General features: G+C 38.6%; 3 protein-coding genes across 6 annotated transcripts in view; 1 reads left to right on the forward strand and 2 right to left on the reverse strand.

Annotated features, from left to right (window-relative positions):
* The window catches only part of LOC147045486 (connector enhancer of kinase suppressor of ras 3-like), a 34395-nt gene extending 28988 nt beyond the window's left edge, over positions 1-5407 (reverse strand). For all 3 annotated transcript variants that reach the window (XM_085931106.1, XM_085931107.1, XM_085931105.1), the window contains exon 1: positions 5157-5407. In XM_085931106.1, coding sequence (XP_085787232.1) covers positions 5157-5208 — 52 coding nt within the window. In that variant the 5' untranslated portion in view covers positions 5209-5407. The remainder of the gene's footprint in view (positions 1-5156) is intronic.
* A 1173-nt stretch (positions 5408-6580) lies between these two features.
* Positions 6581-11667, reverse strand: qpct (glutaminyl-peptide cyclotransferase). The gene is made up of 7 exons (XM_085932387.1): positions 11499-11667; positions 9476-9622; positions 9060-9329; positions 8007-8174; positions 7807-7906; positions 7435-7551; positions 6581-7353 (listed from the first exon to the last, which is right to left on the reverse strand). The coding sequence occupies exons 1-7, from the start codon at positions 11604-11606 to the stop codon at positions 7172-7174; spliced, it is 1092 nt and encodes a 363-aa protein (XP_085788513.1). The 5' UTR covers positions 11607-11667; the 3' UTR covers positions 6581-7171.
* mocs3 (molybdenum cofactor synthesis 3) lies at positions 10768-17518 on the forward strand. 2 transcript variants are annotated; one of them, XM_085932386.1, is made up of 14 exons: positions 10768-10935; positions 11515-12268; positions 12673-12805; positions 12884-12976; positions 13697-13817; positions 14540-14614; positions 14702-14819; positions 14880-14988; positions 15103-15165; positions 15523-15686; positions 15782-15829; positions 16355-16451; positions 16546-16653; positions 17015-17518. In XM_085932386.1, the coding sequence occupies exons 2-14, from the start codon at positions 12158-12160 to the stop codon at positions 17170-17172; spliced, it is 1398 nt and encodes a 465-aa protein (XP_085788512.1). In that variant the 5' UTR covers positions 10768-10935; positions 11515-12157; the 3' UTR covers positions 17173-17518. The 2 variants fall into 2 exon arrangements, with proteins under 2 accessions (XP_085788512.1, XP_085788511.1); XM_085932385.1 differs by having other exon boundaries at positions 10771-10935; positions 12670-12805.
* Positions 17519-17788: the final 270 nt, after the last annotated feature.

Genomic DNA, 17788 nt, shown 5'->3' on the forward strand with positions numbered 1-17788 from the left:
TTCATTCAATCGGAGCGGAGAATTGAGAAAAGCAGACGTGTCTCGACATGCTCTAAACAAGCCGTGTTATGGTGTTCACCCAGTGCCCGACAAAAGCCAACTGTGGCTTCGCAAAGCTAGTCACTGCAAATAGCTTGACTTGATTATACCATAAAATCATGGTGGGATCTTGGCGAGGACAGTATTTGGTCAGTGGGAGGACCATAAAGCTTATAAAGGCAACTTGTGGTTCCAACATGAAAGAGAACACACCCCGCTTGTTTTGACTGCTCATCCTCGGAGCAGAAAGTGACTTGCATTCCGAGCTCATTTCAGCGTAACTGCACTAACGCTGTTTTGATTGCAATAGCGACATAGGCATACCAAAACCCCAACCCTATTCAAGGACACGTTTGTTTTACTAAGCAGTCTGACATATTTCATAAATTGGAACCAGTTCAATCACACGACTGGCAGAGTGAACCAGGCTTGCAAACGAGTTGACACACACGCTTGACTTCCTTGCGCGAGAGGTCACGTGGCGTGTCGCCCGTATTTGCACTTGCATCAGATGTGCCACCTGAGGTTGGAGCGTTTATTCGCGGAGCTTAAGCAGAGCCACTTCACAGGCCAATGCTCTTAAAGCAGACCACAGCCAAATAGCTGGCAGGTCTCACTAAGCAGAGATCATCTACGTGATTTGCAATGCACAGTCTACATTTGAATTAAACGCGAGCAAATCGAAAGACGGTTGGCAGGGACATCGGCGAACGCTATCTGTTGGATTTGACTGCAAATGTAATATACGGTTGATAAAAATGTTCAGGTCTCCAGCAGTGGTTATACAGCTCACACCAAAATGTGTTCAATTAGCATGTGAATAGCATTTCTAGCATTTGAGGAATATGTTTACATACAGTCAATGTGAATTTATAGTCAAGTATTTGGGTTAAGGTCAAAATTCTGGTTTCTGTGAATTGAATGCACATGCAAATTCTCATTTACATGCCTGGACGGACAGATACTTCCGCATTTAAATATCCCGATTAGAACGGCGACGCATAGACTACCATCAATAAAACACATTATTTAAATGTTCCTCGCTAAAGGAATGAAGCTGTCGGTGTGCTTTTCCTTTGCTGCTCTGAGCCCTGCAAAAGATTTTTTTCCCCCAAAACGAAATAAATATTTGATAGAAAACAAAAACCTTCTGGATTTTTGTGTGTGTATGTTTCGTTATCAGTGTGGTCTACCAAGATGGATTTTACGGTGCAGAAATGTATGTAAGTAGATCTGTAACCTTTTTTTTTTTTTTTTTTTTAATCCTCTTCAATGCACACAAGCTCGAATACCCTGCACTTATTAATTGGGATTTCAAAAACCCAGATGAGTGCATATTAGAGTTTTGGTGCATGATTACATGACCCGAAATAAAACTCAAATACTGCCAATACTTGGGTTTGAATAAAAATGCGGTCCATAATGTTTTGTTGAGTTTCTTCCCATTATGGTGGAGATTCTGAAGTTGTAGGCTGGAACACCAGTCCGTGTGAGAAACAAGCCGTGGGGGTGGCGGGCTTATATGTAACGAAGGCCATTGCTCCCAGTCATATCTCCCCGGGGGGAATCCTCTTACAGCACTTCCCCTGACCTCTAAAGACCATTTTCTATAGTAAAGCAACACAGGTATCTGCCCATCAATGGAACAATAGGTTGATTATCAGGGCTGAATGACTTGGTGACTGGAAATTCATTAATGACAAAAGGTTGACTTGATTTTAGAGGATGTCGAGAGAATAATGTACTGGTCCATCTATTCTTGTATCGATGAGGCACTTTGCAAAAATTGTTCAAATTAGGAAAAGACAGAAATATTTGAGTCTTATCCATGCTTTTAAAAACCCAAATAAGAGCATATTATATTTGGGCTTTTGTAAACAATTACATGGCATTTAAAATGGTTATTTATTTATTTATTTATTTATTCATTTATTTATTTAAACATAGTGGACACTGTCATTGTTAAGCCTCAGTTTAAGACTAGGCTGTGGCTAAAAACTCTATAACTCTTAAAATGTGACGCGTCTTTTCCAAATCTTCAGTAAGCTAACTTAAGAAAGTGTGGCCTGCGAACTAATCTTATTCTTATTCAAAGCACAAACGAGTCAAAGCGTAAAAGCATACTTGTCACGTTTGCCACCTCTACGAAAAGCTTAATTGCCTCCTTGCCACTTTGATGTTAGTTGAAAAACAGGAAAGCGTTATCTACATCTTTGCTGACGTGGGATGCAAATTGTGTTTCAAACCATATTCATTGCCATCAATGACTCGAGTCAAACCGGTTCAGTCAGATGGTGTAAATATAAGACCATTGGGTTTACTGGATCAAGGTGCGTACTTGATGATTTATTTACACTCAATTCATCTACAATAAAAAAAATTAATTGTCACTACTGAGTATACTCTCTGAGTCACGTGTTCAAATATCGTTTCATCTTAACATACTGGTTAGAAGATAGCCGAGTATTAGATTGAAGTTGTGCAGGTTTGCATGAAAATTTGGCAGGCTTACCTGCAGTAACAATGAACCAACAAAAGGGTAGTGTAGAATAAGCAAAATGTTTTGTTAAATGAAAAACTCTTCAACAGCTTTTGCCAACAACTGAGGCTTCAACCATGTAGACTCGCAACTATATTTGGAAAATGAAAGGCAGTGAGTAGCACCACATGGAAGATGCGATTTTTTTTTTTTTTAAACCCACCTCATCTTCAAATTTGTTTTGTAACATTTTGTCACAGTATTTATGATGGATTCGTAAAACTTGATCACGTCGGAATGGGTAACACATGACAGATGGGCTTGCTGATCACCCGACACCTCAAGTTGTGGTGGAGAAAACAAGCTTTAGGGCATTACGAATCCCGCGAGACAAAAGACGACAGTGTTGAAATTGAAAGAACCAATTGCGCTTTCACTGGCAATAAACATCTACCAGCTACTGCTTGATCTCCCCCAACAATGCAAGTGATTAACAACTGCTTCAATACACAAAGAACTTCCTTGTCCCCCTCGGACAAAAACCACCTGAGGCAAATGACAGCAAATGCATACAGTATTTGTGTGAGTAAAACTCAAAGGCTGTTTAGATGAGACTGTTTTAGCTGAAAACTGATAAAAAACTATGCTGGATGGATGAAAATAGCAATTGGACCATTTCCATGCAAATGCTGAAGCATGTAAAAGGCTTCAGTCACATTCTACACATGAAAGGAGGAACACATAACTAACAGTGTTTGCGCTTCTCTAGCAAAATGATTATAACCTTGCCAAGTCTTTCATTGCGAGACTTTCTTTTCATACAATATACAGTGGACCAACATAGTGGGCCATCACTAGCAGTGTTTTCAGTCATCATTTAGCAGAGTGAGACATGGGATTGTTTAGACAACCTTGTTCTTTGTTTGTGGTAGTTTCAAAAGACTGCAAGAATTTTCCTTAGCCCTAAAAACACTGCTTTTGTCACTGGAGTAGCAATATAAAGCAATCTCCACCTCCCAATGATGTTATTGTATGTATGTATTTGTATATCTCTTTTTTTTTTATATTTTAAGTATTTATTTTAACTTGCTTGTACATTATTGAAATAATAGGTTGTTTTGTGTTCCCATCAATCCATTCATTCATTATCCGAACCGCCTCACAAGGGTCGAAGGGGATGGAGATTTTTTAAAATGTTTAAATCCAATCCATCGATTCATTGATGTTATTGATTATTAAAAGAATCATTCTCAGAGTTTTCAGCCCAAATGACGATGATAAGGGATTTTGGATGAGAGTTTTGTCTTATTTTTTAAATGTTCCTAATTTAGGAGTACCTGTGATAATCGCGTCATCACTAATATGTATATTTCATAACCTTATGATTGATTTCAATTCGGATTGTATTGCTCTTATATGACCACAATACTTTCTGATGTCTTGGAACACCAAAAAAGCTGAATATAATACATCAAGCAGCATAATGTTGAGGAATAGTCAATTTTGTTGAAAGTACCAAAACACCAAAACTGATTTTTCTTGAGATCATCTGATCATTATCAGATGCCTAGCTGCTCATTTTCTTGCAAAGAAACCTGCACACTTTAATGCTGCTGTACTCAATATGCAACATTTAAGTATGTTGAGATTAAACAAATTGATGCTCCTGTCATTTGTTCACCTTATTTGACCTGATTTGTCATGGCCTGGAAAATATGTGGTAATTTAATACCAATAAAGACAACCGCTGAGTCAGATTTTCAAGAAGACTGGCAGCAATGGGCCCTGTGTCAACTAATCCTCCCCCATCCATGCGTGTCCTGGTTGGGCTTTTTTTTCACTGAAACTAACCCCCCCACACACACACACACACACACACACACAATCCTTTTGAGCCACCGATTGGCTTCAAGCAGACCAGTGTCACATGGTATCATTAAGTTAAATTAAGTCAATTTAACACTGTGCATAAGTTTGTTTGAAAATGTGTTTTCATGCAAGTCACATCAGTCATTCAGTTCACACTATCAAAAGGGAGCAGTGAATATTTTCCATCCATACCGCACATACCAGTTGACATTTCTCACCGCACATAACTTTGCAGTGAATGGAGCCAGGTAGTCATTCGTGGTTGATGGCAAACATTCTACCGGGCGCTGAAAGTATGTGTACAAGTAAAAGGCCTTTAAAAGTTGTTTTTTTTAATACACGCAAGCAATTGGGCATTTCTTCAACTCTGATTTTGCACGTTATATATGTGATTTTGAAGCCGGTTTCGTGGTAAATAACCAATGCATGCAGTTTTTTTTTAAAGTCAAGATGACAAATGACAGGGTACCCAGTGTTTTGCCTGCAAGTTGAGCTATATCGGCACGTTTGTATATAAATGCAACCAAACTTTCTGCAGAAGGAATATAAACAGCAACAAAACGCAATTTTTGCTAAATATGCGCAGAAGTACAGCTTCGTTGATTGACAAGTGAAATGCTATGCAGTGACGTCGTTGGGTGCTGTCACAGTTTCTACGAAACTAGCAACCGATAAACGACTGTTTTGACATATAGACGTTAACTTTGGGGAACTTTTATGACAAATGCATATTTATATAATAAAGTCAAATTGCATTGATAGGGTTTACCTTTCATCCAGTCTACAACTTGCTTTGGGGTCCACTTCGTTATCGGTTCCATGGCTTCTTCAGTCGCGTATACCTGACAAAATATTTTGAAGACAGTATCGGATGAAGAGTTAAGTGTCAACTTGGCTGTCACATCCTAATAAAAACTTTGTTTTCATTCTTTTAGGCTGTGTATCTTCATTTCCAAAACAACTTGCAAAACGCAGCCGAGCAGGATTGAAATCCCCCACATTACAACTCTTCATCCGTCCTGTGCGTGTGGGACCGGTGCTGCGTTCACTTACAATTTGGAAAAACCTAAACAACAAGTACACTAAAGTGCGGTTGTTTACCCTGTCGTTTGTATAATTAATAAAAACGAATAATTAATATAAAAGTTTCATGAATGAAATTATTCTTCTTAGCAATTTTATTTTTAAGCACATAACCAGTCAGTTTGTTATACAACCTTGAAATCGAATCGTCACTTAGGTTTACGAGGTACAACAAACACATCGCTGTGACGTTTTGGAGTATTCATTCACCGGTCTTATTTGAAAGTTGAAACTGGATGCATGCGCAACTCGTATTCTATTTCACGCTGCATGCAATTATTAAGCACGTTTCATTTTGCGCAATTCTAATGATACTTAGCAGTGTCATTGCGAACAGCAAGTGTACAATTTCGAATTTTATTATTAAAAAAATAATCCTCCATATGCAGTGCGTTCAGAAAGCGGTTCACTACTTCTCCCTGCTGGTGATCAACTGTTCTACAGTGATGCAGTGGCAGGAATTAACAAAGTACAAATACGGTTTTACTGTATTTAATTATATTTTTTCTTGCATTGATACGTTACATCAATTTTGATTTTTTTCTGATAACGTTTACTTCCTGCATTTGAAGACAGATACATATAATTTAATTTCAACTCCTTATTTTGTCAAAAATATGGAGGAAGATTTGAGTCAAACGTTTTGTACTTGAAAAATTAAAACCTGAAACTGAAAATAAACATGTTGAGCTTGAAACTTAAAAAATAAAATATTCATCCCTATTACACTGTCAACCCGTGAAAATAAGTACCCCCTCCCATTTTCTGGGTGCATGTTGTTTTAATAACCTGTTAGAATGCATGAAAACATAGTAATGTGCAATTTAATTAGTATAGTGAATAGTCACGCTCAGTCTTCCCAGAAGTGTGCTGAAGAGATTTGAACAGAGTGGAACTCAGGAAAGGGCCACCCTGACAGGATTAAAGAATTTGAGATTGTGAAGGTGAGTGAGTGAAAGAAAGGGAAAAGCTCAACACCAGATGAAAAAACAGAAGTACTGTAAGTACAGTGTTTCCTTATGACTGTGTAGAATTTGAATTGAAACTACACAAAAAGTCCCTCCCGCTAAAAGTCACTTGAAGACTCAGAAAAGACAACTTTACATGAACGTCCTTGTATTATAATGCAACATTTATTTCTGACTCATGATCCAGAAAGTACATGCATGACATTATCCATTATATTAAGATTGGCCAAATAATCACAAAGATAAATAATGGCAGGCAAATGAGGTACACCAGCACAGGATGTTATTCATTTTTGCTATCTAGGAAGACAGGATATGAAGGGCTCTTTACATTATTACAATACAAATACTGTAAGTTTACATCCTCCCCAGAATGATTTATTCTATAAACTTTGAACAGACTAACCGTAGAAGACCGAATGTCACATAATCTGTAGTTATAATAAAATGATCTGGCACACATGTCAAAAGCCTAAAGCTGCAGAATCAAATTCAAGTGTGTGTCATAGTATCACCTTATCATTTGTGCTGTATGAGACAAAAAAATACTTTATTAATTTAAATTGAGCCTTAAATGCATGATATATACCTTTTATATGCAATATGTGAGTTAACATTCACATTTGTGAACAAAATGCACCTGTTATTGTAATCAGGGGTTAAATTTCAACATTGCATCTCAAGTAATAGGTAAATACATACAATACATTAGCAATATACATATAAGGTAACATTACATGTTTGTCATAATATTTGTAGTATTGGCAGGTCGGGCGTTAAGGTACTCGAGCACAAAGATCTGTAAAATCTTGTTGAGGTTTTCAATGGTGGAGCGGTCCAGGTTCTGTTCATTATCATCAAATGTGTGCCACACGGCGGGGAAAGGGGAGGGAATGAGATGGAGGATGCGCACACCTACCAAAGAAACAAAGGATGAAGGTTACTCATCAGTCATGAACCGTATGAGAAAACATATTTGAGTCTAGGGGTGCGTACCTCTGTTCAGGAATGGTATATGATCATCTTCAATCCGGTGAATAGGCCGATCTGGCCAGAAATATTCCACTTCATCGGGATGATTTTGGAGTTGATTCATTGAGTGTAGACGTTTTTCTGCCCACAAATATTAATATGCATCAGTGTACACTGTTAGATAGTAAAAAATACTACTAATATTACTAGCTCTCATAAGAGTCACCACTGTGCCAGAAGTAGTTGCCAGGATGTGCTAAATGTGATCTTATGTTATTCAGAAGTAGTTCCCAGGATGTGCTAAATGTGATGACAGCAAGTTTCTCCACAGGTCTCTGACTGGCTGAACCAGTGTGGTGGCTTATTACTTATAACTGATGTGTTATTATTCATCACCTATGTTCTGCAACCGGGACAGCCAGTACGTTGTGGTTTGGAACTGGTTACCAAAGCGTGGACTTGGGGCCCCAATCAGGTCCAACAACAGAAAAAGATCCTGGAGAGGAAGTATCACAAGAGCTTAATTTCTCCATGAGTGCACACCGTTTGTATGTTAATGTGTGTGTGTTTGTGTGTGTGAGGGTCAGAAAACATACTATCCCATCCAGTTGATTGGTTTCTGTTTCTCCTGGAGGATGCGGGGTGTTTTGCATCTTCTGTGCTAAATGACGAGAGCCATACAAAGAGTCTAGAGGGGTCCAGTGGTAGAGAGCTTCCTCTCCATCGAAGAAAATCAATTGCAAGGTCAGGTTGGGGAAAGAAGCCTACAAGATGAACAAAATGTCAGCAGTTGTTTACAACACCATTTTAGATTCGATACGTTTTGCTTCCACCTAGTGGACATATTGTGCTAAAGAAAATAAGCAATGTACGCACTCTATTGTTATTGCTGTGTAACATGATAAACTAAATAAATAATAATTTGAATTCTAAATAATTGGTATCTACTAAGGAGGTCGGATTTTTATTGTATTTTTTTTAATTGATTTTATTGGAAAATTTGTTCAATGTACTTGGTAATGATAATCATTGGGGACATATTTTAGCACAAGTTTTGTTTTTAATCAGAACAATTAGGTGCTAATCTAAAAAGGATTCTGCCTAATGTCAGCCATGTTCACTTTAGAAGCAAACTTATTTGCATTCAACTGAATTTCATTTCCCCCGAGGGATGTTTTTGATAGACGCCTAAAAACAGACTTTGGCTGATCTCTGGCTGTCACTGGGCTTGTCCCTGTCCATCCAGTGGAAAGATGTATTGGTGAAGCAAAGGGCAAAGGAGCAGGCGGCATGAATGTTAAGTGTGTTAGGGAAAATTTAAATGCTGGAAGGAGCCACATTTTAAATATTGACAAAACATATGTACGTGACATATTTAGAGCTTCCACTCTACATTTTAAAGTGTGTCATGTCTGTGGAGTTTTTAATGTCCATTTCTTCAAGCGGCAAAGACTTATCTTACAATTTCTGTACTAGTCCTTCCCAAAGGTATCTGAAAGGTTCAATTCTTCCACCCTAAAATCAACCAACCATGCAATTATGGATATTGCTTTGCGCACTGGGGCACAGTTGAGATGGAACAGAAAAGATAATTCATCCCACAAATGTATCCTTTTTTTTTTATGTTGCTTCTAAGCCACAAACATTACCTTTTGAGTTTTTAGCTCTTCATTGAGGGCTCGTGCCAGCTCAAGCATCATAGCGCATGGCACAGCAGAATCGGTGGCGCCCAGAAACTCCTGTTGGTGGTAATACTTAGAGTCGTAGTGACAGGCTAGAACCAGGCGACGCTTAGCTGATGGGTTGAGGGTGGCAATGATGTTGGTGAAGGGTAATGGACCGTAAGGTGTCTGTGACGTGAACGTATCCTCCGTTACTTCCCAACCTGCTCCAAGAGAACCCAGGGTTGCTTTAATATGCTGAAATAAATAAACAAACAAGAAGCATTATTATTGCTCTGTTACTAATTGAACATACTTTGTCCCCATTAGAGAGAATTAATTGTAATACAGATAAAGACAAAATCAAAATACTTGCTAGCATAACAGTTTTTGATCCAACTCACCTGCTGCACCGCCTGGCTACCTGGGGAGCCTGGATATCTGGTAACAAGCAATGGCCTTAGGTCCCTTTGCCACATTTGGGTCAGGTCTGTGTGTGTCAGGGCCGTCTGGATCTCACTGGGTGTAAGAGTGACAGCTTGGTGCTGCAACTGGACAAGAGCAAAGTGTTGTTGTTTTTTTTTGCTTGTTAGTTCCTTGATTGATTAATATATTGTTTGGGGGAAATGTGGGGAAAATAAGTGTCCACTGCAGTGGTGCCTCTGGTTCCAAAATGGAGTTACAGATAAATGGCTATAAAAACAGCATGGGTACTCAATAGATGGATACACCAAAATTTTGCTGCTGTCTGTTCCTGAGGTCTGAAGCCACATTTATATTAGCACACTTCAGTGCAACGTTGATCAGCCCATTCATAGTGTTGGCTATTCATTGATTTATGTTTTCCTTAAAGGGGAAGTCAACCCTAAAATGTTCTTAATAATATGGATTAAAGTCCAACTAGTCAAAACAGTGTTCTGATGAATGTTTTGTTTGTGGAATATGAATTAAATGGGCAAATTCACGTTTTTATCCATCTCAGGAGGTGGCCATTTTGCCACTTGTTGTCGACTGAAAATGACATCAGATTTTGTTTTCTCATTTGTACAGTAATCTTTTTTTCCCCCACATGTTTGAAATAAACGAAACGAAATAATAATATCAAAAAATGTAGTTGTGCTTCCTAGCTGTGTTAAAACAATATAAAAATCCCTTCTCATTGTGCAACTACCTCGTGAGTGTCTGACTGACTGAGAAAGAGAGCTCATCAGTATCTGTGCAAGTTTGCTCAGCGGGAGCTAAAATACAATCATATTGATCCCTCTGGTTCCAGTTGTTCACTCAGAATTGGTCTCAAAGTTCAAGCTGCAGAGAAGCGTGGTTGTCTTGGAAACAGACATTAAAACCGAGCAAACCAAAGACGATCCATTTTGATTGATTCGCTTTCTCCACTCTTTCCCTCGGTCATATTCAGAATGCAGTCAAAAATTAGATTATTTTCTCACTGATAGCTGTAACAGGAAAAAAACAAGTAAATGACACATGTTCCTTCCATTTTGAGGCCATTTTTTAAAATGTAAATTACATTACTTTTATGTTTGGGAAATAACCTGAACACACACCCACATGAAAAAGATACAATCGTAATGTTAATTTGTTCCTCGTCGCTTGGTCGCCAAAGGTATGTTCTTTCGTACATCCGTCCAAAAACTGGTTTAGGTTCTATAACTGCAGTGCATACAGTATTATTATGTGGTTGGTTACATGGCCTTGAACCCTGAGAGGGTTAAAGTGGGGTCCACTTGAGGTCTATAAATACCAAGCCCTGCAATTGGAAGATCAAAGATGATGACAGAGCTGCCATAGCAACTACATGAAGGCTAAAACCACAAGAATATGAGAAGCAGGAATGTTGTAGTGTAAGGTAGGCCGTGTTTCGTTTAAATGTTAAAGACTTCGACGTCAATTTGTTTGGCACTCCTTTTTTCTACACTCGTACTTAAGGCTATATCCTTAATGCCTGCTAACGCTTAAGTTACAAATGCTATACTGAGCAATGATTAATAAGCAGAACTAATTTTTCAAATGAAATCAATTTATAAAATAAGACATCATTTACAAACACGACTCATTTTAGTTCCATTTTTATTTGATTGATTGATTGGTTAATTGATTGATTGGTTGATTGATTGATTGATTGATTGATTGATTGATTGATTGATTGATTGAAACCTTTATTGTCCGTTCTGGAGAAAATCAGTTGTCAAACAGCTCATGACATTTAAAAAGAGGAAGACAAACAAAATAATCAATTGAAAACATCTCACTAAAATCGTCTTGATATTTGAGAGTGGTGTTGTAAGATCCTAAAAGAATTGTTCCAACCATAATGTTGAAATTGAACACGAATATACCGATCAATAATACCGTTTGATAGACCCTCATTGTATTAGAGTGTAGTTGGAGCAACAGATTTAATTGGCTTACCTTTTCTTGTGTCCAGGGAATTCCATTAGAGCAGTGGTTGAGTGTTGCCCAGATGGCAACCGTGGCAAAAAAGCGCACGATAGAAGAACCGTGGTCCCACACAGCCATCGTTTCTGTGCCTTTCTGTCTCTCTCTCTTTCTCTCTCTCTCCCACTTCAGATCATGTGAAAGGCAGCAGGGAGCGCTCACTGCGTCTGCTGCGTGCGTGCGTGCGTGCGTGCGTGCGTGAGCGCATGTGAGCGTGTACGAGTGTGTGCACACCGATTAGTGATCGTTTTCCCCGTTCTAAATTGACAAAATATTTTTAAAAAAATAACCTCTTCGTGCCTCGAGTACTTTGACTGCTGTACTCCGAATTGGTGTTTTTCATAAGGTCACCATAGTATGTATTTTCTTGAGAAAATTCTTATAAAAAAAAAAGTCACATTATTTTTTAAATTTAGTTCTTGTGAGTCCAAACACAACATTTCTTTCATTTATAAACAAAAGTAAAAGGAGAGAATAAACAAAACAAAACTGTACAGCCCAGAAAGAAGTGGGACTGAAACCAGCCAAATTACGTACCACGTGGTATCATAACCACGTGATCAAACCGGAATTGTGCTTCTTGAGCATATGCGTGAACTGCTTCCTCCTGCACTGCTGACATTTAAAACATAATGGAAGTAATATCAGGGACGACTGAGGAAGCAAACTACTTGAAGGCACAGCTAAAAGAGAAAGAGAAAGAGATCGCTGCCCTGAAGAATAAACTGGCTGCATTCGAAAAGGTGACTTGGTGACTATCAGCAAGACAGTCACGTTTATTTCCAATGCCATCGTCAACAAATCGTTGCAAACAATGCTAAATCATTTTCTACTATTTATCTTATCTGTGTCCGTCTGTCATGTATCGGTACATTTTGTTTAATCAGACGATCATGAAAAATATCAATTAGTGTAGTTGCTCAAAAACTAACTCATGGATTCTGCACTTTTTTTTTTTTAACTTCAAGCTAACAAAAACCCAAAGTGCAAAATCTCAGTTTTGACTTCTGGGTTCTCTCAGCATGAGCATTGTTGCAAAAGAAATAATCAGCCATAAACACGCTGTTGCTCTCATTGGTTAGTCAGAGCATCTACAGTTAGCTGTTGTCATTGTACTCTTTTTTTTTTTTTCTTTTTTTTCTAGAAGAACAACTCTTTAGTCCCACAGCTACTTGACAGAGTGACTCCACTTATCCCACTAAAAGCTAAAGCAGCTCTCTCCAATGAAGACATCTTGAGGTACAGCAGACAGCTCCTCCTACCTGAGTTGGGTGTGCAAGGTAACAATTCCTCTATAAATGCAAGAAAATGACTATGGTAGGACGAAACACACAAATGTGGTCTTTATTTGTGCACAGGACAGCTGAACCTACTGCAGACCTCCGTACTGATTGTGGGTTGTGGAGGTCTGGGTTGCCCTCTAGCTCAATATCTAGCGGCAGCAGGTATAGGTAGGTAATCGCAAGGCTGTGCAATTAATCGAAATTCAATTACAATTATTACACCTTGATTACAAAATTGGCTTAATCATAAAAAACCCAGATTATTATAAAAGACAATATTTATAAATTTTGTTTGGTCCAAGAAAAATGTAAAAATATATTTCAAAGAACTTAATTTGACTCAATATTTTATATGGTCAAACATTTTCTTGTTTTCTAATAAAAAGTATTAGCAAAATAATCATGATTGCTAATTTTTTCCATAATCGAGCATCCCGAGGCATACTAACATTTTGGTTGTCCCTTTAAGCTCTCAATATTGATAACATAAAATGGATAAAGTAACTATTAATGGGGGTGTAATATTTTTAACATTCTTAATTGTCTGTTATGTAGGTCTTTGAACGCATCTTGTTGAGTCTTGTGTTTCTTTTGGAATCAAAACAACAGAAGGCAAAAGAATGTTAATCCCTCGAGGCTGAGCTAACATGAGTTACGCTGAAGTCTTGCACAATACGCTGACATCTTGTATAAAATCACGCATGACGACTGCAACAACCTCGATGTTTTGGATGAATCGAGAGGTGCGTTTTACAGTAAATGACACCCCGAGGATTTGACTTCAGAGGGTCCACTGCAATTGATGCGATCTTGCACAGCAGATGTCACTATTTTACATATTGCTGTTAGGGTTTGGCATTGATTTACTCCGTCTGTGTTTCTCTACAGGGCGGCTGGGTCTGCTGGACTATGATGAGGTGGAGCTCAGTAATCTGCATAGACAAGTACTTCATGGCGAGGAAAACCGGGGTCACACTAAAGCTCTGTCAGCAGCCAACGCAGTCAGAAGGTGATGTTTGTGTCCTACACAGTCATAGTTTTGTCAAAAACTGTGTATTTAGTCAACACTAGACAATAAGGGGAAAATTGTATCATTAAAACTGTTGTTTGTGACCCCAATGGTCTCTGTGTAATGAATGCAGGCGCTTTCCAGTCTAGCCTCAAGTTATATTTGGGTGTGTATGTGTGTACTCCAGTCTGCAAATGTTGTGTAAACATGTTATTTCTGAGGCAGCTTCTTTTTGGTGCTTCTTGCCCCCCACTGTGGTTGGTACACATTTGGCTTGTCGTTTACCACACTAGGCTAGCATTTTACCACTAGGAAGCCACAAGCACAGCAGCTTCCATCTACAGTCGAACCTCTAAGGTTGAACACAAGATGGTCCAACCTCAGTTTTGTTTGGATTTTATTTTATTTTTTTTACCAAAAGGAAGCAATGGGAGCTGAATGAATCCATTTATAAATCTAAATGTCACCATATTGAGCATGTATTAACTGTACAGCAGACGTGTATAAAATTCTGAATTGGCATAAAAGAACATAAAATTAGTATGCTGAAAGTATTGCTCATGCACACCAGCGCTTTCACTTCTGGACTTTAATGTGAATTTGTTTTTTTTCTCCCTAATTCTGAATTGTACAGTCACATTTGACTTTCGAAGTTCCACTGTACTTTGTAGATGAATTAATTGTTATTTTGTTAATTTGTACTTTTGAATCTAACTTCACAGGTTGAACTCAACAGTGGAGTGTATTCCTTATCACTTGCAGCTTTCACCTGAGAACGCCTTGCAACTCATTCAACAGTATCCCGTTCCTTCAAGTTTTTGGTTGACTTTATAAAATGAAGAAGAAAAAAAAAAAAAGACATGCCTTGACTTGACCGACTTCATATATGACATCGTGGCCGATTGTTCGGACAATGTCCCCACTCGTTATCTTGTCAACGACGCCTGTGTGCTGAGCGGCAAGCCCCTCGTATCGGCGAGCGCCCTCAGAATGGAGGGACAGGTAAGATATTTTCATCTTGCAAATCATCATCCTGCACATCCTGAACATTTTGTCTTGTAGTTGACTGTATACAACTATGGCGGAGGCCCTTGCTACAGATGCCTCTACCCAGTACCCCCACCCCCAGAGACAGTGACAAATTGTTCCGATGGAGGGGTGTTAGGAGTGGGTAAGTCCAGCCTCTTTCCAAGAAGCCATTCAACTTTATACAGACTCGTCTTTCTCCATCATCTCCATCCTGTTAAATACTGGTCGTTAGTCAAATGTTCCACTTCTCTTTAAGTTCCAGGCATAATGGGCTGCTTTCAAGCATTGGAGGTCCTCAAGATAGCCTCTGGACATGGCTGTATCTCAACTCTAGCATGACATACTGTACATTTCAGCATTCCTCGATGTAATACAAAAAGTGAATTGTCACAAAGTTGGGACTTGTTCCAAATCCATGATGAGATTTATTTGGGATTTTCTTTTCTGTTATGAATTCATATGGACAGTAACTGCCTCACATTACGTTTTTTTATTTGTGTATTGATTAATATTGCGTTTATGGAATTTGAGTTAAGCAGCGAAATCCACCCGCTCGAATTATCTCACGGGTGGCCATTTTGCCACATACCGTCGACTGAAAATGACATCACAGTTGCTCAGGTTACGGCTCAGCTTGCAAAAGTGGTTTGATGTTTAACTTAACCACACGTGTCAGCTTCCTGCGGCCAGCAGCTGGTGATCTTTGATGCTCACAGCGCCAGGTTCAGGTCCATCAGGTTGCGGCCCAAGCAGTCGGGATGCGTAGTGTGTGGAGAAGAGCCCAGCGTAACCAAGCTCGTCGACTACGAAGCCTTCTGTGGTTCTGCCGCAACAGATAAGGTTGACCTTGATATACTGACATGTTTTTTTTTTTTTTGTATGACGTGATTAAATGTACTTGTTAATATAGAGTATTTTTTTGGTTTTGTTTACAGTGTCGCAGACTCAACCTCTTGTCCAGAGATCAGAGGATCACAGTGCAGGTGGGGAACCTTTTGGCCAGTACATCCCTCCCCTGTATTAAGTGTTGTTTATTCAACCATTACTCGTAATGTTCTCCTCGAATTCATGAAAATTGATGAACAGATTGTATCTCAGCACTCACGGGAAACAAGCTAAATGCGCTTGTAAATTTTCCACAGAAAAGAATAACACTGTGTTTGGCATCAATAATGTTGCATGTGGATTGCACATGCATATGCACCTTCTGAACTTTCAAGCAGTCATTAAGCGCAGAGATGGAAATCACAGTTGAATTGAATTTGCGTCAGGCGTTTTATTTAGGAGTCATTTTGAGTCCAGCGGTTTTAGGAAAACCTGTTAAAGTAATTGTAAAATGCTACGAATCAAACCCAAGCATTACTTTCCTCAAATTAACTGCAAGTTGGTACATTTCTGCATTTAACTGTAAGATCTAAATATGTTTTCCTAAGATAAAACCACTCCCTTCTTAATCACTTGGTCAATGTTATTTTTGCATTTTTGTGAATGTTTCATTGTATTTCCAGGATTACAAATGCATTGTGGATAAAGCAGAGCCCCATCTTCTGTTAGATGTGCGCCCTCTTGTGGAGGTGGACATATGCCATTTACCAAGCTCTCTGAGTATCCTTTATTAGACTGGAAACAAAACATAAATCAGTCTGATGAGACATAATAAAGCCCCTCTTTGTGGTTATTCTCCTGACATTGTTGCAAGATATACCACTCTCAAGTTTAGAAGAGAGGACCAGTGAACATATGCAGTTACTTCAGGAGCGTATCGACCAATTGAAACAGCAGATGGACGGTGTCTGCCGGCCTCCGGGTAAAATGACCAAACGCTGGCTTTATCTGCTTGTAGTCTGAAGTGCTCACTCATTTCTCACATATGTATCTATACATTTTTTCATTATCTGAGTCTGTGCATGAATGGAATTTATGTGGTTTACAATTGCAACTATATTCTGGGATAGTTGCTTTCCATAAACTGTTGTTTTTGATCTGATCTACACCATAGCACACCAATTATAGTTCGACCCCAAAACATAGAATATATGGACTGTAGTGTAAAAATAGAATCCCTTGAATATGATCTGTATGCAAACTTTGTTTTCCCCCTATAGTTATCATACAGATCCACAGGAAAGTATTTCTGTCGCCAAAAGTATCTCTGTGGTTTCTTCCAGTTTATGTGATTTGTAAGCTGGGCAACGACTCCCAGAAGGCTGCGCAGATTCTTGAGAAGATGAGTGGATCTGAAGTAGACAATATCACAGTGAAAGATATCTGTGGGGGGCTGATGGCGTGGGCGAAGACGATAGACCCCAAATTCCCACAGTATTAAAGGGTATGTATCATGTAAAATGAACTTTTAGCAATGCAAATGCAAAAACACCCCCAAAGTGGTGTTTGCCTCCATTCACCCATCTCGGAACTTTGCTCACCCTTGATTGTTGTTACCTGAGCACATGTGATGTCATTTTTAGTTGACAGTAACCGGCAAATTGTGTTTTAAAGCCGGTAATTGTACATGAAATATAATGATGTTATCAAAATAATTATAGACAAAATATGAAGTTTTTACTGCTGATCATGGCTAAATAACTATCTTGAACTAAAATAGTATGATACTTCAATTTCATTTACCTCTGTATGTTTTGTACAAAATAAACTGTCGTCTTTTGATTGTTTTTGCGTTGTTTGTGATGCTTTAAATGTTTTTAAATTGTTTTTATTAGTACCGGCCGGATCCAATCCATGAGAACAAGTAATATTCTACAGTATATACTCAATTTCACTGTCACCATGGTTGCTATGCGTATGTGTTTCCAGCACGTGAGCTGTTTGTTGTATAGTGACTTTTTTTTTTTTTACAATGTTAGAAAATTGTAATTACATCCAGTGTTTTTAACAACTTTCAGTGATAAAAAAAAAAAATCAGATCTTTTTGGGATCAATAC

This window comes from Syngnathus leptorhynchus, chromosome 15, assembly GCF_054491065.1.
Source record: "Syngnathus leptorhynchus isolate UIUO chromosome 15, UIUO_Slep, whole genome shotgun sequence".
NCBI lineage: Eukaryota > Metazoa > Chordata > Actinopteri > Syngnathiformes > Syngnathidae > Syngnathus > Syngnathus leptorhynchus.

Coding starts and splice junctions, on each gene's coding strand:
- qpct (XM_085932387.1), bottom strand. CDS start 11,606: ATGGCTGTGTGGGACCACGGTTCTTCTATCGTGCGCTTTTTTGCCACG. Junction 9,330..9,475: donor GTAGCCAGGCGGTGCAGCAG/GTGAGTTGGATC, acceptor TATTTATTTCAG/CATATTAAAGCAACCCTGGG. Junction 8,175..9,059: donor AAGAGCTAAAAACTCAAAAG/GTAATGTTTGTG, acceptor TTCATCTTGTAG/GCTTCTTTCCCCAACCTGAC.
- mocs3 (XM_085932385.1), top strand. CDS start 12,158: ATGGAAGTAATATCAGGGACGACTGAGGAAGCAAACTACTTGAAGGCA. Junction 13,818..14,539: donor GCAGCCAACGCAGTCAGAAG/GTGATGTTTGTG, acceptor CTAACTTCACAG/GTTGAACTCAACAGTGGAGT. Junction 16,654..17,014: donor CGGTGTCTGCCGGCCTCCGG/GTAAAATGACCA, acceptor GGTTTCTTCCAG/TTTATGTGATTTGTAAGCTG.